General features: G+C 39.2%; 1 protein-coding gene across 6 annotated transcripts in view; it reads left to right on the top strand.

Moving 5' to 3' along the window:
* The window catches only part of CCDC141 (coiled-coil domain containing 141), a 194770-nt gene that overhangs the window by 68989 nt on the left and 102830 nt on the right, over nt 1–22951 (top strand). For all 6 annotated transcript variants that reach the window (XM_038584984.1, XM_038584981.1, XM_038584980.1 and 3 more), the window contains one exon: nt 6762–6878. In XM_038584984.1, the coding sequence (XP_038440912.1) occupies nt 6762–6878 (117 nt within the window). The remainder of the gene's footprint in view (nt 1–6761; nt 6879–22951) is intronic.

Raw genomic sequence — 22951 nt, 5'->3', positions numbered from 1 at the left:
CCCCAGACTGCCTGTGGATCTCCTTCCACTACTCCAAGCTCTTTTTCTTCCCTGTCCCTGCTGCTGGAGATTGTTGGGTTTTCTTTCCTCCTCAACACTACAAATACCCCAAACTTGCTGGGAAGTGGGACTCATTCTCTCCTCCACCTTAATTCTCATGCTCCCCAAAGACAACCAAAGGGGTATGATTAATTTTAATGCTTTTTTAATAGGGAGATTTATAAGCAAACAAAGTAAATAGCACACTTTCAAAAAATGACAATATCCCTTAAAATTTAACAGTTATTTATCCTGTCGATATAATAGGCCTGACTGATTTTTTCCAACAACCAGGCGTCTAAGCCAAAGCTGCAGCATGAAATCTACTTGGCTGCATGGCTTAGGAACTGGGATGGTAATGTGACAATGTCAAACTTTAGTCCCACTCCTAAGTAGCTCTGTAATGTCTGTTCTCTGTCTCTCTCTGCCTCTGTCTCTCTCTCTCTTTCTTATACACACACACATACACACACACACACAGTAAATATAATTAGCTCCAGATTCCACTTATGGTGGAACCCCAGGTTATATTGGGAAAACCATGCCTTAGATATTTTTGGCAGAAATGCACATTGCTAGGACACTGGGCTAGTCTCTTTCCTTTCTTGAAATAAAGGCTTTCTCCCACTGCTGGGAGGATTTGCCCCAGTGAGTCAGAGGTAATGCTAGAAATAAAATTTAGGCCCAGAGACATCCACTGTACTGATTTTATCCATTGGACTAAACAGCTTTCTTCCATTAAGTGGTTGAAAGTAAAGAGCCTACATAAGCAAGAGTTGAGGCCAGTCTTGGGAAGGGAGGAAGTCCTTAGTGCCATTTTTCTTGCTCTATAAATGTGAAAAGAAAAATGATATGTCAACACAAATCAGAATAATTAAATACATAAAATTGTGATTCTAGACAGGGAGATAGATTATCTGTGAAGCTGTTTATAAAGTAAAAAATTTACTTCATGACAAACAACATATTTTTGCTTTCCTACTACCCATCAACAGAGAATACTGAGATCCTATAATTTGTTGAGGAGATATTAATACCTTCCAATTGTCTTCCATAATATATGGAGAGCTTCCAAATTCCACAAAAGAAATATGGTGAACATTATTCTCTTAGAATCAATGAAATGAAGTCCAAATATTCATGAGCCAATAATTAGTCCCAGAATGCGTCTAAAAAGAATCCCAATCCACGTTTTTGGCAGTAATGCTTCTTTCCTCCTCTGCTCTCAAGTCCTCAGGTACAAAGATTAGTGACATGCTTTAGTGTCTCTTTCCCTAATATACATGATCTCCTGATGGAGCAAATGGATATTTGAAGTTTTGTTATCATCTAATTAAATACAGAGCACATTTGACCGTATTGCCTAATATGAAATAATTTCTCTACTATAAAAAAGAAAAAAAAGTTGTTACAATAGTAACATGCCTTCAAAAACAAAGTAGAAAAAAAAAAAACAAAGTAGATGTTAGAAGTGTCACCTGTGGCCATCTACTGTGATTGAAAACACCTTTGTATATGTGTGCATTTTTGATACGTGGAAGAGAGACTATCAAAAAGTCTTGGGTTAAAGAATATAAATACCTGATGCCTTTTCTTCTGCTTTATCAGTTTTTGTCTCTAGTAGTAACTGGCTATTTGTCAAGAATTGTTCTGCACATGGAAAAGAAAATGAAAGTAATTTGAAGAGATTTTCATCTTCCCTTAAGCATTTCTGTTAAGGTGGTTTGAATAGCTTATTGCTGGCTCACCTCCTGCAGCACACTTTTAAACAAAGATAAAAAAAAAATAAGATCTGTTCTCGGATGGTGGAACAAATTGCACAAAAAGAGACTGGTTGTGTTTGGCAGTCTGATGCGTCACTTTGGGCTGCAGCAGGAGTTCACCTTGTTGCCACGTGAGGTTTTTCTTCCGGACTGTCGGAGAGCATTTTCTATCACTTGTGTTCCCATGTGTCAGTCCTGGAATAGTCTTTGGAATTCTCAGCTTGCCTTAGCTGTCACCTGTGCCCACAGCCAGCCTCTTGCTCTCAGCCCCTGTTCCTGATGGGCCTGCTGCACGCATCTGTTCTCTCAAATGCAGTAGTTCCACTGAACCCCCAACGTGGTACACGGAACCCATTTCCCTGTTAGATTCTCTAACTGGGGTGTTGTGTTTTGTTTTTTTTAATCTTTTTTCTTAAAAAAAAAAAAAGATGGTATTTATTTATTCATAAGGGAGAGAGAGAGGCAAAGACAGGCAGAGGGAGGAGCAGGCTCCCTGCGGGGATTGGATCCCAGGAGGTTTTGATCCTAAGAATGTTTGTAAACCTAGCCTGAGAAGAGCCATTTCTTCCCTCTGGAATCCTTTGGTTCTGCAGATGGTGGTGATGAAAAGAAAAACGTGGGATGAGAAAGTGTGAGTTCTGACCATGACATTTCTGCCTGCGGGACTTGCTCTTGTTGGTTGTATGACCTTAGGCAAGTTGCTCCACTCCTAACACACCTGCTGGGTATGTTTTCCTCATCTGCTGAAAAAGAAAATCTCTCCATAGAGGAGGGATGTAAAGATGGCATGAGGTTACTTGTAACCTGCTTAGAGTTGTCCTTGACCCCTTTCTGCAAAGAGGGGTTTTATTTATTTCTCTTGCTTTCTTAACTCTTACCTCCCAGCAGGGTGTTAAGGGGATGGGTTGTCCAAGAAGTAAGAGCTAGCCCTTCCTTGCCCAGTTAGTGCTCTCCTCCAACCTTTCCCCACTTCCTGGTATGTGCCTGCATCCACTCTCCTTCATGTATCTTCAGACACTGCGCCTGCACATAATGCTGAAGTCTCACCTAATCAAAGAAAAAAAGCTGTGGAGAAACCCCATTGTTACCTCTGCTTCCTGAAAGCTGCCATCAAGATCTCTCCTTTACTGAACCAATAAGCTTCTCTGGAAGTATCATTAGTTCGACTTCTTTATTCTCCACTCAGTGGTCTGTAAATGCTTGCCAACCGAGATCTCATTTCACCATTCTCTTGACCCTGCTATTTTAAATTGCCCTTAATTAAAACCCAGTCCTTAGATCTATATTTAACCAACATGGATAGTCTGAATATCCTAAGATGGTCGAACCATTTCAATAAAGATATAATTCAAGTCATAGGTGATTTTAAATTTTCTAGTAGCCACATTAAAAACGTAAAAAGTTACAAGAAAAGTGAAAAGCGATAATATATTTTGTTTAACCTAATGTATCTAAAATGGTACCACAATATTTAATCAACACTAATATTCTTAACAAGATATTTGTGTTATTTTTTTCTTCTTTTACAAAGTCTATGAAATTTGCTATGTACTTTATACTTGGAGTCCATCTTAGTTTGGACTTGACAGAATCCAAGCACTCAATAGCCATAGAGGATAGTGTGGGTCTACATACAGCATTGGAGGGGATTGTCCTGGAACTCCTCTTTTAAAAAAAAAAAAAAAAAAAGATTTTTTTTTATTATTCATGAGAGACACACACCCACACACACAGAGGCAGAGACACAGGCAGAGGGAGAAGCAGGCTCCATGCAGGAAGCCCGACATGGGACTGATCCCAGTTCTCCAGGATCAGGCCCTGGGCCGAAGGTGGCACTAACCTGCTGAGCCACCCGGGCTGCCCCTAGAACTCCTCTTTAATTTCCATGGCAGCTCTCGGTTTTCATTGAACATTCCCGAAAGCTCCCGCTTTGAATTTTTGCTGACTTCTTTCTCTATCTCCCTTCACTCTAATAGGTGCTCCCCTTCCCCACCCAACCACCCCCCCCCCAACAAAAAAAGATCTTCATTCCTTCTCTTAGTTCTACCTCCCCTGGGCACTGAGTACCTAGAATGTTATGTCAAACTGGTAGGATGATCATGAACACATTGCTTAGTTCAAGCAGAAAGGTGGGAACTAAGAAGAGAGAGGATAAATGTTCTAATTTTCCCCTTACTTCATCATTGCCAGGAACTGATTTCTGGTGTATACTCTGAATGTGTTTTTTTTTTTTTCCCTTCCTCCCTTTCTGCATCCTCTGAACCCTTGGCTCATTTCATCCTTTTGCAAGGACCATATTCTACAGAATGTCCTGATGCCTCATTTACTGTACTTATTACTCAAGCTTTTGGACCGCAGCTGATATAATTTAAGTGCTTAGAAAAAGTGCTTTTGGAACATCTATGCAGCTGTCTGCAGTAGCTACTTGTGGGATGCAAGGACTGATTTATTGGGTGGCCCAATGTTATGGTTGACTAACGCTCAGTAATCTAGGGTGTCCTGCCTTTACCTCAGAAGGATTCTGAGAGCCTGTTCTGTGTGCATCCCACAGCACCACCTAGTAAATCTGATCCAAGAGGCTGCTCACGTGTGTGATGGATGCCTCATGATGAGATCGCCTACTTAGGATCAACTACTTACTTCTGAGTTTTATGCCAACTTGTTTTTTATGTTTCCTCCCAGGGTGCATTTGGTAGTAAAAATGTGTAGACCTAGAGAGTCAGGATGCTTATCAGGAAAGCATATACGGAATAGCAACATAGATCTTTAACACATTCACTTATAGGAAATGGCATTGCCACACAGGAATAGTATCCTCTGGGGGTTAAAATAGTATTTGCCAAATCTAGGGGATGAGGTCAGTAGATACCTTTTAAAAATCAAAACACTCCCTCCTTTCCGGCTTTCATCACTGCTGGCATGTGCTACATGACAAGTCTTTGACTCATAAAGTTGAATAGGATTATCTGAGGGTTCAGGGTCCTCACCTGTTTTTAGAGATTAGCAAACACCTGTTTGTACTCATTTTTTTTATTCACTCAGATCCTATATTAAAGCTTTCCCTATTAAAACATTCTTGAGATTTCTGAGTTCTTCCCATGTTAGCTAATAATAAATGAAACTTACTCCCAGTACTTAATAAATGCTCTCTTAAATTTATATTCATGATCCATTTTTCTTTGATGAAAACTTTAAATTAGCCCTACTTGTGGTTTTATACGGGTTCACTGTATCTTTTGTGAGAAATTGTTTTTGTAAAAATTAAACAAATTAGTGAATAAACTTTATAGCTCTTACTAAAATACTCTCTGTGGGTTCTAATATGCATATTATATATATATATATCATCTAGTTCTAATTGAGATAATAAAGACATCTTCAAATAATGGTAAATACATCAATACAATACTTCAGATATTGGTAATGTGTATATAGCACACAAATTACCAAATATTCTGGAAAAAAATGAGTTGCTTCATATCAAAACTGCTACAGGTTTGCCATTATTTTTTAATTGCTAAATGCTGGTTAGCAAAGATTTACAATTAGCAGGAAGCTGGAGAAACCCTCTTACCCCAAGCTGTGCTGTTTATTTCATCCTGAAAAATGCTAAGTGTTGATATAGACCATTCAATCTCATAATCAGCTTTGTGCTATCAGCCCTATAATAGTAATACCTCTTCTAGGTAACTCCTAACTTGACTTTTGTGTAGTGGCGGGGAGGGGGTGTACATTTATTGTGTGGAGCTTTAAGACTGACCTAGCTTTCTCTTTGACCACCTACTTCACACATATCTCTATGTATTAGGAGTTCAGAGAAATCCTGAGGTTGTTGCAGGCAGGACAACATAGGCGGGGAAAAAAGTATAATATAATGTTTGGGCATTGCCCACCATTTTAAATGGGATGCCAGGATTCATTTTTCAGGCTTGAAGTAATTCCACCCAATGACCAGGGCTGTAAGACTTTAGATTACCTAAGAAGGCAGCAGGGCACAGTGAAAAGAGCATGTACTTTGGAATAATGTAGGTTTGGAGACTATACCTGGCCCACCACTTACTATATGGCCCTGGATATGCTGCTTCACCTCTCTTCATCTCTACAATGATGATGTCATGCTTGTTAGAGAGCTGTTGAGAGAAATAGAGATGATGCCCAAAAAGCAAGTAGCGAACCGTCTATCCTGTTGTGGGCTCTTAAGGACCAGTAGCTGTGATGTGATCATGGAGATAACACTGTATAGGATTTGGGAGTAAAAATCTCTTTGCTTGAGCTGGAATAAGGAATCTGCATCCATGTCATTGGCCCCATGTCCACTTATGTAATCATTTAAAAATGTACAGCTTCTTTCAAGTCGTTTGCTATTTGTTGTTTCAACACTGTGTAAAGCACGTATTGTAAATCAAGTCTAAATGAATGTGAGTCATGCCCTTTAGCTATTTATAATACCAACAGAATTTTAATAACTTGTCTATTTACTTTCTGAAGACAGATTTTCAGCAATTGCAGCAATTGCATGGCTGAAATATTTTTGCATTGTCTTTGTAGAGTGGAAATATAATTCTACATAGCTATTTAATATCTTCATGTAGGTTTATATAACAATATTCACCTTCATCTTTTTATCCAGGGAAGATTTATATTCTAAAAGAATGCATGATTTATAGACTGTGGGAATCTATTCTGGTTCTTCATTTTTAGGAAATTTTGAACTATTTTCTTCATTCCATGTAGCCAACTGAACTGATATATCATTTTCATGCATTTGGGGGATTATTTTTTTCTCTTATATACAGATTGAAATGAAGAAAAATAAACCTGATCGTATTAATTTAATGTGTGAGATAAATTTATGTAGAAAGAAACCGAAGTAGCTTAGGTTTTGAAAATATTTCTGAATTTCGACTTACTTATCCTAATCATTTAAAATTTCATCTCTCTTTGTTGCTTCTTACCTAGGTTACTTGTTGGTTTCAGAAAACAATAAGAGATTTACAGGAACAAAGTCTAGGTTCGTCGCTGTCAGACAATGAGGAACTAATCTGTAAGCATGAGGAATTGATAATAAAAGCAAAGGTAAGAAACATATTAAAAATAATTTTTAAATGCATGGTCTTCTTTTGAATATGCTTCTGTAGGTAATGTAGAGAAGTACTAAAACTCTCTCTCTGAATAATCCACTATTTACAGAGAAAGGATTCTGATAGCCTTAGCTAATACCACTACCTATTGACTGGGCTTTTAGAATAATAGAGAACAAAGCAGCCTCTACAACAATAACTATCATCTTTTGAATAGTTACCATGTATCAGCAGTTATATTAAGTATAAGAGATGTATTGTCTAAATTATCACCAAATCCCTAAGGGGTAGGTATTATTTTACTGATCAAAACAAACTAAACACAAAGGCTTGGAGATGCAAAGTAACTTGACCAATGTAATATATCTTGTCAGCGGCAGAGTTGGAATTCTTTTTTTTTTTTTTAAGATTTTATTTATTCATTTATGATAGACATAGAAAGAGAGAGAGGGGCAGAGACACAGGCGGAAGGAGAAGCAGGCTCCACACCAGGAGCCTGATGTGGGACTCGATCCCGGGGCTGGATCCCGGGGCTCCAGGGTCATGCCCCGGGCCAAAGGCAGGCGCCAAACTGCTGAGCCACCCAGGGATCCCCCAGAGTTGGAATTCAATGCAGATCTTATCTAACTCCAAGGCCCAGGCTCCTAAACTATATTCTGCTAGCTTTCTAAAAAAGTTTTTTTTTTTTTTTTTTTTTCCTGCACTAAGATCTCATTATGATTTCCGGGTGTAGTTTGCTTGCTGTTCCCATTTATATTTCCCTATTTCCTTAACTTGCTTCACCTTTCTTCATTTTGCAAAAAAGTAATAGCCACCAGCCAGTCAACCATTTGTAGGTTTGTGGACTGTGCAAAGTGGAATCATGAAGTATTGAAAGCAAGATGAGCATCTGTGTAAAGGTGCTTCTCTCTTGTTATTTGGAAATTGACTCATTTGTATCTTTGGGGTCTATAAATACTTCCAGAGTTCTTCACTGATGTTCTATTTTGATCTCTAAGGAAACAAAAATCCATTTGTAGTAGATTGAATAGGAATGGTGACAACTTCAATCAGTATCAAGACTTAAGAGAACTTTCTATTATTAATGTCTTGAGTGGTTGATAGTTGTAGGTACAGCCAAATATTGAAGCTCTGGAAAACAATGGGCCAGCACTACTAGATAAGGGTTGAAAATAAGGAAGACAAATAAATATTTACATGTTTGGGAGGAAGGGATTGGTGGCGGGCAGAAAGGAGGATGGGCATGGAAGGAGAAGCAGTAGACTGCATTTATCTGGACTGAAATCTCATAGGAATCATAATGCTTTTGTTTGTTTATGGCTTCTCTCTGAACACTGCAGCATACACAAGTATTCCATATGTTTGGTCTGAATATTTGCTGGATTGATAAAAGATGCAATTACAGAAGACTACTATGACTGATGATTTTTAAAAGTTCTTTAAAATGCTCAGCATTTGGTTGATCTGTTTAGGAAATTAATTTTCTTCATTGAGGTTAAACAGCAGTTTACTCTGTGGGTGTCACAAGTTTTATCAGTGAAAATTCTATCAAATTCCCTAAATGTCAAACACAAGAGAGGACCTGAATTTCACAGGATGGCTGCCTTATTAAAACAAACAAAAATGGCTTATTTACGTTATTTAGTTATACTTGGGGTTATAGTCCCTGTAACTATAGACTAATCATGGTTTCTCACAGTCTGGATAAAAATATTTGTTTGACATACAACCTCAGTTCTAATAGGACTTGGGCAAGTTCTGTTGTATAGATATTAATGTTCTACTTCTATCCTCAAGGTTTTAACTAGCTCCTAGTTCTTTATCCTTAGGAAATGCCTGACCTAGCTCACTAACTCTCCTAAAGCGCTTTTTCTATTATTTGGCCCTCTTGCCAAGTTTCTTGACTTCACTGATTCCATTTTTCATGCCCGATGCCTCACACTGATTCTGCTTCATAATTGTTTTTACTTGCTCCATTTGTCTAATGTTCTTCCGTATATCTTAAGGTATACTTTATTCACACATCAAATGTTTGATCTGTCCAGTGCCTTAATTGTACTTCCTCTGACTCAGGTATTTCAGTGTGTTGCTTGCACTCATCAGATTATTATTTTACCCTGAGCTAGTATTCCTTTGGGATATCAGCAATTTTGACTGGTAAGGCATGGGAAGTGTGAAAGCGGGTGATTTAATCTGTCACCTTCTGGTGCAGGGTTGGGTGGCCCTGAGTACAGGGAGCTTCTGTTGTTACATTAGGGCTCAATCATTCATGGTCTTCCCTTTGACCCCAGATACCTATAAAGGATGGGATTTCTTGGAGGGCTTCCCCCTGATTGGACTCTCAATCCTGCTTTATTCTAAGACTCATGGGGTACTGGACCAAAGAACAAAGACCCCGGACCCTGAGAATGTTCTGTCCCGTTCACTTAGTGAGAGTTGGAGACAGCTCATTAAGAAATAGGTCAGTTTGATTACCTCTCATATGTTAGCTCTCTACCTGGTAGATTCCAATGCTGTCCTGATGTTTCTTCTCTCTGGATGCTACTGGACCGGCACTACTCTTTTTTTCCTGAAAAAGGTACATTGACAACACTGACCAAACAGATGGGGAAAGAAAGCATCATACTCAGCAAGTTCTCCCCTGGCATATCTCCCATCATGATATCTAACTTTATTCTATTCTAAGCCATATGGCCCTGACACCTTTTGGCTCCTCAAGGAGAGTTCTTATACCTGTAAACTTTATTCTCACTTTGTTGACCTTTAGAAGAAGGACCAGCTACATTATATGTAGAATCAGAGCAAAATGAAAACATGGAGGAATTTCTTAATAAATTATTCAAATTTCAATACAGCAACAGCAGAGCATTAAAGTCAGCATGTGGCTCTTCTAAATTCAGGGCTCTGTGTGATGATATGGGTCCTTTGCCCATGAAGCCAGTCCTATCTACAGTATTAGGATTTCTGACAGGACCTACCAATCTTTGCTGGTTAGATGCTTTCCTTAGCTACCTCTACTGACCTCTTCCCACCTAGATAAGCAAGTTTTCTGAAAATAGATTATAATGTTATAATGGGTTGCATCCACATGATAAAAAACAGGTTCAAATCCCTGCTGTCACTCACTATGTAACTTTGGGGACATTTGACCTCTTTGAGCCTTACCTTCCTCACCTATAAGGAGGGAGCATGAAAATTCAATTAGAAAATATCTGTGAAAACACTCACATTTTAGTTGTGGCTCAAAAATGTTTTTCTTTTCCCATGGATGGTGTAAATGTTCAAATAGTTTTCATCTGTGCTTTTTCGCCCATCTCATTCCTTGTTCTTACAGATGGATTCTAATTTTATATGGCTTTAAACAGGAACCAACATATTATGTTTTGAAGTTTTGTTTGGGTGTGAGTATGAGGAGAGGAAGAGGGAATGTGGCTTCCAAAGGAGATTTTATGTATGAATAAGGCCTCAAGCTGGGAATTCATTAGTGAAACTCATATAAATAACCTGGTAACACAGGGAAAGTAGGTGTTTCTGCTCCCCACAGCTAAACTGAAGAGCAGAGAGGTGTTCTGTATTGCTTTTTTTTAAGCAGTAAGGTTTTTAAAAATAAATTTTGAAAATGCCTGTATCATTTCTTACTAGAATATAGTCAAATAAGAAATATGGAAAACTTTCTATCTTAATAAATGTGATGCCTTATTCAGAATGTGTTGAAATAACTGAACCAAATTTTTTATTATAACCTTTGACTATAAATAAATCATGTTAAATCATTGCACTTTTTTTACTAAATGTGAAAAATATTTTTCTTTTACATATGTAGCAGATAAAGAAATAGGAGACATTGATGATTATCAACTACCCTTTTGTTGAGACTTTAAATACTCTTCAATTTTATCATGTATTAATTTGATTCCCCAAAGTTTGAATTCAAACTTTAGAGCTCAGAGTTGGTTTTAGAATGTATTAACATAATATGCAAATAAACACTTTCCTATTATCTCATTTGAGGAGGCATAATCATTCCTTCTCCTGCAGATCAGAAATAATGTTCATATAAGAACTTCCTTCAGGAATGAGCTTGTACTTCTGTTGAGAGGAAAACTTTTTCTCTTCCAATTTGTGTCGAGTGTTTGAGTGCCTGCAAATTAATTGACAACAGACAGATTAACAGGAATAAAGACAGGCTTATTTTCATACATACATTTCATATATGCATGGGACGTCCTAGTAATGGAAATTTGTTTCCAAAGTTGAGGTTTATATATATCAATTTAACAAAAAAAGGGTGGGGAGATTAAGGCCTCGGTGGAAGAGTATGGAAGGTTCTATTGGGCCTTTTGCTTCTAATGAAATGGGCAGTCTGTCTTCTTCCTGGCTGAAAGTTTCCCAGTGGGAGAGTTTGTGGTAGCTAAATTGTACTCCTTGGTAGTAAGGGTCAGTCTTCTTTTAGTTAGGAAATGCCCTGGGAAGAGGGTTAATGGTAGCTGTTTTTTCAGGAGACTCTGCTTAAGTTTAAGTAATATTTCTGTGACTGCTGATTGTTCAGGTGTTTTCAGTTTAAAGTAATTTTCATACCACTCTGATGGACTTTAAATCCTCTCACTAATATTGCTTCAAACCTTGGTTCAGTTCGGACTGTTTATAGTTGGTGCACACTAGAATCACCTGAGCACTTTGAAAATATGCAGAAGTCTGGATCTCATGTCCAGAGATTCTAGGTAGTTTGGAGCATTAGGATTTTTAAAATTAGTTAATTAATTAATTAATTTGAGAGAGGGGCAGAGATAATAACAGAAAGCTTGAGTGAGGAGCAGAGGGAGAAGCAGACTCCCCACTGAGCAGGGAGCTGAAAGGGGGGCTCTATCCCAGGACCACAGGATCATGACCTAAGTCAATGGCAGATGCTTAACTGACATCAACTTTCGGTTTTGGCTCATGTCATGATCTCAGGGTCATGAGATCGAGCCTTGCATCAGGCTCCAAGCTCAGCGAGGAGTCTGTTAAAATTGCACCCTCCCTGCACTCATTCTTTCTAAAATAAATAAATAAACCTTAGAAAGAAATTTATTGTTAATCTTAAAATGATGATGTTTCTATTAAAAAAAAAAAAAAGCAATCCAAATCTTCTTCTCCTTCTAAAAACACTGGAAGATCAGGCAATATCAGGCTCACTTTTCCATGTACACATAACAAACACTTGTCTGGAAAGTTATAATAGCTATTTCCTTTAGAAAAGACACGTGCACTCCAGTTTGCCACAGTCCCTGCCATTCCTCATTACTACGTCCCTTCCCACCTTTGCTTCACCTCATTCACATTATGTGCCTGACCCCTATAAGCATTTGGCTTGGAGAATTGACGAGCAATGAAGTACCATCCAAGTGTAGTAGTGGCTTAAACTGATTTGCATTTTTGAAAATTAAGTTGGAAACTGAAATAGAAGAATAAGAGGTAGTGATATTAAAGACAGAAAAGTCACTTAGAAAGTTATTGCAATTTTGATGAGAGTAACTTTAGGTAAAGTGTGATGTCTTTTGAGATAGAGGCTATTAACCACCATATTAAAAGTTTAAAGGAGACTTATAATTGTGTTGTTCAATGTGTGGCCCCCAGAAAGCAGCAGCAGCATCTGGAAGTCTTAGAAATACAGAATCTCAGACTCTAGCCACCGAACCTATTGTGTCAGAATCTGCATTTTAACAAATTTCCCCAGAGGATTTGAACTGACACTAAAGTGTAAGAGGCACTAACTTAGAGGCTTTTCCCATATATTTCATGTATGTCCATATTATCCTTAATTTTCCAGATGACTATATATTGTTTATAAAGTCCTTGGTTAACAACGATCCTTGGCATTCTGATATATTGAAACATTATCTTCAATGTTTTAATATAGTAGAATTCACATTCCTCAGCTTCAAGATTAAAACCATCTTCCATGATTCATCATCTAATCCGATTTTCCAAGTCATTGAAAATATTTTCCAGTTGTTGCTGAGTGATTTCATAAATTGGATTTGTGACCTTGGCATCAAGTTCCTTTAAATAATATTATTTGGGGATCTTAAAAAAATACCACCGCTTAGATCCCATATAAACTTTATTTAGAGGAAAAGTCAAGTTTAAATTTACAAAATATTTACAAATGTAAGATAAAAAAGTAAAGCAGAACCTCTTGCAAGCTTCTTTGAATATTCTAAATGCATAATTATCATCAATAGAACCACTACAAGCAAGTAGCTCTTTAAAATATGTTTAGGTGTACCTGGGGCTCAGTCGGTTGAGCATTGACTCTTGGTTTCAGTTCAGGTCGTGATCTCAGGGTGGTGGGATTGAGCCCTGAGCCCTGCATGGAGCCTCACCTTGGTCTCCAAGCTGGGGCAGGTCTGCCTCTGTCCCTCCTCCTGCTTGCACTCTCTTATGTGTGCGCTCTCTCTCTCTCAAATCAATAAATAAAACTTAAAAAAAATGTTGTTTTTCTGATTATGTAGTACATTTTCATTTTAGAAAAATTAGAAAATAGATAAAACTAAAGAAAAATTAAAATCACTTATACTGTGTGAGCATGTATGGAAATGGAAAGGAAATATAAAACATAACTCTGGGAAACGAACTAGGTGTGGTGGAAGGGGAGGAGGGCGGAGGGTGGGGGTGAATGGGTGACGGGCACTGAGGGGGGCACTTGATGGGATGAGCACTGGGTGTTATTTTGTATGTTGGTAAATTGAACACCAATAAAAAATAAATTTATTTAAAACAAAGAAATATAGAACATACATAAAATTGAATATCTCCAAACTGTATATGTGTGTATAATACACTATATATGTGTGTTTTCATTTTTTAAATTTTTAAATTTTTTTTTGTGTTTTTATATGCAAAATTGTTATGTATTATTTTGCAGTATGAGTTTTCTTTTTTTTTGAAGTATGAGTTTTCTGATTAGCATTATATCATAAGCATTTCTCCATTTAAATGCATACTTTTATTATTATTATTATTATTATTATTATTTTATTTGAGAGAGAGAGTGCATATGGGAAAGAGCACCAGCCAAGGGAGAAATAGAGGGAGAGGGAGAAGCAGACTCCCTGCCGAGCAGGGAGCCTGACATGGGGCTCTATCCCAGGACCCCAAGGTCAGGACCTGAACCAAAGGCAGACACCTGATTGAGCCACCCTGGTGCCCATAATTGCATATTTTAAATATGTTTAATGACTGCATGTTATTAAACAATGTAAATGTATCATATCTAATTTTTCTTCTCATTGTGGCACATATTAACCTATATAAAGAAGCTGACTATTCTATTTGAACTTTCATTACATCCCCAAATTCTTTCATTGAAGGTATGTGAGAAAATGATAAAATCATTATAAAACATACTGCTTTCGTAAATCAGCTTACATTGTCTCTGATGATTATGAGGAAAATGAGCAGAATGAAGCAGAGTTTGTTTCTTTTTTAATGTCTCATGTAATTTAAAAACTGAAGTGGGGTCTGGATCTGAAATGTCTCCAGGCAGAAATTAAGTGAGTCCCCAAACAGTAAAGTCACCTGCATTAGTGCATTTCAATTCCTCCGTCTTCATTTTAGTGAATAATTTGTTTTACTTGTCTGATTTTTTAATGAACTTCCCAATTAAAAGCAGATGTCACTTTTCACAGAACATAAATTAGAAACAATTCCATTACTAACAGGCAAAATAAGTATAAATAGTACCGCATTTGCCTGCAAGCATTGGGAAAATCTACAATGTGATGGGATTTTCACACTGGTAAACTTACTGTAGCCTTAACTTGTGGGTTAATTTAAAGCTTAGTGAACCATATGTTTTCATTTCCAGGGGAAATTTGATTTAGAAAGTCCCTCAGAAATATTATGCTCATCTATGAAGGGGGTGAGTTAAAGAAGCAAATGAAGAGCATTGTACTCCGCGATCACTAGGTTTAAAGCTACCTGCTGTGGTTTTGTTTACAGAATCTTCACCAGCTCGTTAAGTTTAAATGCTCAGAAAAGTTTCCCCTCTCTCTTTTTTACTTATGACTTTTACAATAATTCTTTAAACATTTTTCTTCCACTCCCCCTTCCCTCCCCCCTCCCCCTCCTCCCTCTCCATCCTCTCTCTCCTCCTCTCTCTACCTTCCTCCTCCTCTTTTCCCCCACCTCTTCATCATTTATCAGCCCTTAAATAAAATTTCAACAAAACATGGCTTTGCACAGTTACTATTATTACAACTCAAGGTAAATGCGATCATGATAATAACAGTAGAAGTGAGTCTATCTGAAGCGGACACCAGAGAAGGCATTTTCATTTTCTTATGGCTTAACATGCTCATGCCTTAAATCCCTACAACCTTTCTGTGCTACAGCAGCATTCACTTGGAGAAGATTCTGGATACTGTGGCCATAGATCTCCTTGACGTTCATCACTCCAAAGGCCTTTACCTCACCTTCCCGGCCTAGTGGACACACTTGGCTCCAGAGCATTGCTGATCCTGCTCTTCCCTCACCCTCCTTCCTTTTGCCTTTTCCTGGCTTCCCTCCTCAAACTCTTCTACATAGGCCACTGGGGCTACTTGCGAGTAAACTCAGTCACCCATTTCTCTCTGTTTCTACTCCAGAAAAAAAGATGCAACACTTGCATAATTTTTCCAATTAGATCATTTTTAAAGGACATGATCTATTAGCAGTGAGCCTTACGAGTTCCTTTATATATCACCTGTTAATTCCCTGCTCCATTCCCCATAATAACCAGTCCCCAACTTTTATCCTCCTTTAAAACTCCCAGCCAGGTTTTACGTAAGTGCACAGTCACTTGGCCCTGAGAGGTGAAATTGCTTGACTCTTTTCTTTCCTGCCCTTATTGGCTCTTCCACCTTCTTCTCCCCAAGTTGCTCTCATTCCCAAATCTAAGCCTCCACCCAGCGCTCCCGGTCCCACCTTTCCCATCTCTTCACTTTGAAGCTCTCTTCATTTTTCAGTCACCCTTTCTCACCTTTCCTCAATTACGTTTTAGTCTCACAAAATTGAAAACAAAAGCATTGCTGCTCACCCTTAAGAAAATGTTATTGCACCTTCTCCTCGGCTACTGACGTGGCTTGAATTGTCCTTTCCACCATTTCTATGTTGATGTCGTTAACACCCAGAATCTCAGAATGTGACCTCTTTTGGAAGCATGGCGATGGCAGATGTAAATGGTGGAGATGAGGTCATTGGGGTGGACCCTGGTTTTATGTGGCTTTTTAAAAGGAGACATTTGAACCCAGAGGCAGACGCATACAGAGGAAGGATGACATGAAGGGTCACAGGGAGAAGATGGCCATGGACAAGGCCAGGAGAGGGGCTGGGAACAGGTGCTTCCCTCATCGCCATCAGGAGGAACCAACCTTACCTACATCTTGACCTCAGACTCCTATCCTCCAGAACTGTGAAAGAGCACATTTCTCTTGGTCAGGCTGCCCAGTTTGTGGTGACCTGTTACGCCAGCCTTATGAAATGCATACAACTACCTCATTTTCTGCCTCCTGCCTCCCTCTCCCCCCACTAATCCTTTCCCTGCATTATGAGAGACTGTTGTTTCTCAAGTAACTGATGACTGGATGCTCTGTGCACTTGGCCTCGGAGACACTGTTTTCTCTAGTTCTCCCATTTCTGGGATGGCTCCTTGTAAATCTTGCTCAATGCCATCTCCTCCTCCAGTCTCCCTTTGCTTATCATGCTTAATCTGTGGCTCTTCTCTTGTTTCCTGCATTCTTCATGTGGCCTTATCTAATCCCACAATGACAACATCACTTTTATCTTGATGATTTCTAGACTTTCAAAAAAACAAAACAAAACAAAACAAAACCCAACCCATATATCTTTTCTCAACTCGTCTTCTTTTTAGAAATTCCTATAGAAGACTTACACGTAGACGTCTTGCTAGCACTTCTAACTAGCTAGTATCATTACTTTCCCCATCAAACCCTCCTGTTTTCTTTCTTGGCTAGAGATTTGCAGTCCTTCAGCCACCGAGTTTGAGACTTCAGGGTCATGTTAGGGCCTCATTCTCTCCCTCTCTCCCTGCAGGTCAGATGACCTCTTGGGGTGAGTCCATTCTGACCTCCAATCTTCTTCTCCTCTTCTCACCCTAAGCCCACCACGTCAGTTTGGATGCCTGGAATCTTTGACAAAGACTATCACAATTACGCTGAGTAGTGGTATGGATCCAAGCCTACAAACTACAATATTTTTTCCTGAAGCATTGCTTGTTTACCTCTACATTTTTTTTTCTTTTTAATCAACATAAGCCTGATTCTGAGCTTCCACCTTCTGACTGGAGGGACAGCCAATCTCTGTGGTTATTGGCATTCCCTTTCCCCAAGGTGCTCCTTTCACCATAGCATTGGGAAGCCCCTCTACTCATCAGTCTACTCTGACTCCCTCTGAAACAGTCATTGTCTCAGCCTGTATGGAGACTGCACTTTCAGTGGCTCTGCTGCCTTCAGGCTCGTTTGGGGCCCTAGGATGGCCCAACTTCCAGTCTCCTGGGAGGGAACTCACAGCCATGCCCAGGGAAGCCTTGTGCTTCACCTGGCACTGCCCTAAGAGGACCATCCATCTTCTCATTGCCTCATCTCTCATCCAGCCTTTTCTCTGGTGCTGGCCAGATCTTCCCATTTTTGATAACCTCCACCTCTGTCTCCTTCTCCTTCAGCACACCTATGATAATGTCTTCAATAGACATGGTTTATTGTTGTTGTTTTGTTTTCTTGACCAAAGACAGGAGGGGAAATATCTTGCCGGTGACTTCTGTTTTGGGTCTTAGTATGAACTTCACTGAGGCAAATGGGACATAGATAATATTGACTGTCTTCTTAAAGCAGAGCAGATGGGATAATACAGGAGGAACATAGTAAATCATCTTGCCACATGCCTCTCTAGCATCTGGGCCTCCAGTCTTTGAATTTTGCAATTAGTCCTTTATGCTGTCATCAGCCACTTTTGAACAAACTGAGATCAGGCCAGTTTTTTCTCAAGCACCTCCTAAAATTCCCTTTGGGTATAGAATAAAGTACAAGCTCACTTTGTGGCCTTAAAGGCCCCTGTGATCTGCCCTTTGCCAACCTGCCCACATTACCTCCCTGAATCCAAGTTTCCTCGGACTGCTTATCACCCCCATGCTTACCATGCGTGTTCTCACCTCTGAGTCGTGATGTAGTCTATGCCCTCAGCATAGAATTCCTTTTCCCTTATTTTCTCTTCTTCTTTTTCAAAATTAATTACAAATTACAGTGTTCAAGTTGACAATGTGAAGAGTGAGGCTAAGAAAACAGGCATAGCCTGAGGTCAGTTTGGTTAGCAAAGAGGAGGAGGAGGAGAATGAAAACAGGCTGTGCCATCAAAATGAAACCAGGGGCAAAGTGTTAATGACTTAGAAAGGCTGAGCAGAGAGAGAAGCTCTAAGCAGAGTTTGGTACGTACTTCTAGATTGAACCCCACAGAAGTTAGCCAAGAAGCAAGACAAAGAGAGTGGCGTTCCCATTTAGGATGTCTAGACCACATTTTGAGGTAAGTACACTGGGGAGGGAGGATCTATTTAAAACTCTGTCTCCACCAAATAAATAAATAAATAAATAAATAAATAAATAAATAAATAAATAAAACTCTGTCTCCACTCCAGAGTTGAAGGATGCACCTATGCAAATCTTAGTCAGGTGACCTCGGGGCACAGTGTCAGTCCAGATTGCTTCTCTGGGAAGTTTTTGATCCCTCCTCCCACCCCCAGCACTTGTCTTTCCCTTCTTTTCTCACAGACCATTGCTTATTGTTTAATTAAAGCATCTTTTCCATCCTTGCTGGCATTTCAGTTGTTCACATGTCTGATTCCACAGATTTTTCTCCACAACTCTGAATTTCCTAAAGACAGGGCCATGGCATATTCATTTCTGGCTTTCCTAAAGCACCCAGCAGAGGAGCCTGGGACACCTCGTGTTTGTTGGGTCAGTAGATGACTCTATTAGAATGGGAACTGGCAGCAACATGTCACCCTATGTTGGCCCTTGCTGGATTTCTAAATTGCTCTGGTTTATAAGTGACTTTAAGCTTGGCTGGGAGGTCATGAGTCATTCTCTCTACTGCAGAATTATCATCAAGACTATGGATTAAACAAAATTTGATAGGAAGACTTGATTCTAAAGCAACAGAGAAATAATGGCTGAAACTTTGTGAAAGACGGATGCAGTGCTACAATTTTCAAGTGTTAAGTAGAAAGCAATCTGATTCACACTCATGTGTGAATGTCTGCCAACTTCTTAACTATCCTTTACTTTTGTTTGTTTGTTTGTTTATTTATGAGAAAGAGAGAGAGCACATGAGCAGGGAGAGGGGCAGAGGAAGAGGGAAAGGAAGATGGAAAGAATATCAATCAGATGCCACCCTGAGCATGAAACCTGATGATGGGCTCAATCTCACAATCCTGAGATCATGTCCTGAGCCAAAACCAAGAATCTGACACTCAACTGACTGAGCCACCCAGGTGTCCCCCTCTTTATTTCTTTTTAAAATTTTCTACCACCTCATTCCACTTCTAATTTTTTTTTTAAGTAAATGTTTATTAACCCAAACACAAGAATGGAATTTCAGGCAGTGTTGAAAATTGAAGTGATTTGCAGAGTGGCCAAATGCAAGGCTGCTTCTAAGTTTTACTTACTATTAAAGATAAAGCACTGCATTGGTTTTTTCTTTTTTCTCCCCCCACCCCTTGGAAGTTTGTACCTCTTACTTCCCTTCACTATTTTGCTCATTCCCCACCCCTCTCTCTTCTGGCAACCACCACTTTGTTTTCTGTATTTTCTGTTTCTGTCTTCTGTTTTTGTAGTTTGTATATTCATTTGTTTTGTTTTTTAGATGCCACAGTTGAGTAAAATCATGTGGTATTTGTCTCTATCTCTGACTTACTTCACTTAGTATAATACCTTTTGGTCCCAAACATTACTTTATCTTCTAAAGCTGAAATCTAGCACATCCTATCATGGCAGTAAGACATTGATGGGGAATGCAGGCATAGAAAGGGTATACAGGGTGAATTCCTTGTTAACCTGGTGTTTGTAACACAGAGATTCACTGCATTGTAAATGTAGAGATTTCAGTTCTTCTTTTTCAGTTTTGTTAGAGTGTAATTGACACATAGTATTGCAAGATATTTAAAGTGTACATCTTGATAATTTGATATATGTATACACTGTGAAAAGATTCCTCCCATTGATTAACACATCCATCACCTCAGATATTTATCTTTGTGTGTGTGTGAGAACAATTAAGCTCCACCTTCTTAGCAAATTTCAATTATATGATGGTGTTATCCACTGTAATCATCATGTTATACATTAGATCTTCAGACCTCATTCATCTTGTAGCTGAAAGTTTGCCCCCTGTTTTGCCGATCTCTCCCTTTTTCCTCTCTCCTCCAGCCCTTGACATCCACTTTTCTATTCTGTCTCTGAATTTGACTTTTTTTTTTAAGGTTCCATATGTAAGTGATAAAAACTCTTAAAGAGGGGTGCTGGGTGGCTCAGTCAGTTAAGCATCTGATTCTTGATTTCGGCTCTGGTCATAGCCTTAGGGTCATGAGATGGAGCCCTGCATTGAGCCCCCATTCACGCTGGGCATGGAGTCTGCTTAAGATTCTCTCTTTCCCTCTCCCTGTGCGCCTCTCCAGCCCCCTGCTTGAGCTCTCTTGCTCTCTCTAAAAACAACAACAACAACACACTTAAAGATTTTCATTCATGTGTACAGTACGTCCCTGGGAACCCAGACCAAAACTACTTTCAGGGGGGCTCTTAAGGAGTATAGAGATAGGGTCAGGCACCTCTCCCTTTGTATGAATTGTCACAAGAAACAGTAAAGGCAAATAATGTTCACGTGCTCTCAGTGTCTGATATCACTGGTATGTATGTATGTTCTACCTAAACCCTCACATCCTGAACAATCCTGTCACATCTTAACTATCACTATGCAGTACTTTTGAACACTGAGTATTCAAGGGCATATGTTAAGGGCTTCAAACCATTTAAGACAGTCCTATAATCTGGGATAGCTGTGCAGTGTTACCTTACACAGTAGTTGGCTTGAGCAGTCATGTTGCTTCTCTGCATTCCAGGCACGAGAAGAAGCACCAGCTGGGAGATTATACACATCCCTGCACATTTTTAAAATGTGTATGAACAAATCCTGAGTTTTTTGGTTTCTTCTTGCTACTTTAGTTTGTGATTTTATTTTTTCTTATAGACAACTTTAAGTCTCTTTCTTCATAGTCCTTTTGGATAGGCTATTCTCACTGAAGAGGCTAGGAGCATATGTGGGAGAAATCCATGAGAGCACTTGCTGGTACAATATGAGTGTGTGTGTGTGTACGTAGATGTGTGAGAGTGCTTGAGTGTGTATGTGAATGTGTGTGTGTGCGTGTGTGTGTGTGCGCGCGTGTGCAGGCAAAGGTGGGTGGTGAGTATTGACTTCAGGATTCTAAGCTCCGCCTTTCTAGAGAGACCTCTAGTCAACAGGGTCTCATGAACAGAATTCCTCATCTTCCCACTCAAAATCTATTCCACCTCATTTCCCATCTCAGTTAAAGGCAACTCAATCCTTGCAGCTACTCAGATCAAGAGTCTTCACTTCCTCTTAGAGGAAATTCACCTGGGCTGTAACTTCCAAACGGCTCCAGAATCCTGTGGTTTCTCACCATCTCCACCACTGTCCTGGGGACTGAGCCACTTGCATGTTTGCCAGGCTGGTTACGGTAGCCTCCTCATGAATCCCTACACTTGCATCGCTGTCTCTGTGTACTCCTCCTCTTCCAATGTATTCTCCATGACAGCCCAGTAGTTTTATTTTTAATTTGTTTTTAGTTTTTCAAGACTACTTGCTATTTACCAACAACTTAAATACTTTTTTTATCATTTAATTTTTTTTCATCATGATAAATATACTCTTTAATCCCCATTCCCTATTTCCCCCTCCCCTTCGCCACCTCCCCTCTGGTAACCATCAGTTTGTTCTCTGTAGTTAAAAGTCTATTTCTTGGTTTGTCTGTCTTTTTTTTTCTCTCTTTACTCACTAGTTTCTTAAATTCTACAAATGAGTGAGATCATATGGTACTTGTTTTTCTCTGACTAACCTTTTAACTTAGCATTATACTCTAGCTCTATCCATGTTGTTGCAAATGGCAAGATTTCAGTCTGTTTTGTGACTGGATAATATCCCGTTGTACCCCACATCTTCTTTATTCATTCATCTCTTGATGGACACTTGGGCTACTTCCACAGTTTGGCTAGTGTAAAAAAGACTGCAATTCCTTTGAATTGGTGTTTTGTATTTTTTGGGTAGTGTGATTCCTGGATCATAAGGTAGTTCTATTTTTAATTTTTTGAAGAGCCTCCATACTGTTTTCCACCAATTTGCATTCCTACCAACAGTGAAAGAGTTTTCCTTTTTCTTCACGTCCTCACCAAAACTTTTTGGTTCTTGTGGTTTTGATTTTAGCCATTCTGACAGATGTGAGGTGATATTTCATTGTAGTCTTGATTTGCATTTCCATGATGAGTGATGTTGAGCATCTTCTCATGTGTCTGTTGGTCATCTGGATATCTTCTTTGGAGACATGTGGCTGTCCAGTTTTCCCAGCACCATTTGTTGAGGAGACTGCCTTTTGTTCATTATATATTCATTCCTCCTTTGTTAAAGATTAATTGACCATATAACTGGGGGATTTATTTCAGGGTTTTCTGTTCTATTCTGTTGATCTGTATGCCTATTTTAAAGCCAGTACCATACTATCTTGATCACTACATATTTGTAATATAACTTGAAGTCCAGAATTGTGATATTTCCAGCTTTGCTTTTCTTTTTCAAAATTGCTTTGGCGGGCAGCCCGGGTGGCTCAGCGGTTTAGCACCTGCCTTTGGCCCACGGTGTGATCCTGGAGTCCCGGGATCAAGTCCCACGTCGGGCTCCCTGCATGGAGCCTGCTTCTCCCTCTGCCTGTGTCTCTGCCTCTCTCTCTCTCTCTGTCTCTCAATAATAAAT

The sequence above is a fragment of the Canis lupus genome, chromosome 36 (assembly GCF_011100685.1).
Source record: "Canis lupus familiaris isolate Mischka breed German Shepherd chromosome 36, alternate assembly UU_Cfam_GSD_1.0, whole genome shotgun sequence".
In the NCBI taxonomy this organism is placed as follows: Eukaryota; Metazoa; Chordata; class Mammalia; order Carnivora; family Canidae; genus Canis; species Canis lupus.
The sequence above is the reverse complement of the archived record's forward strand: the minus strand, read 5'-3'. Positions and strand labels throughout refer to the sequence as shown.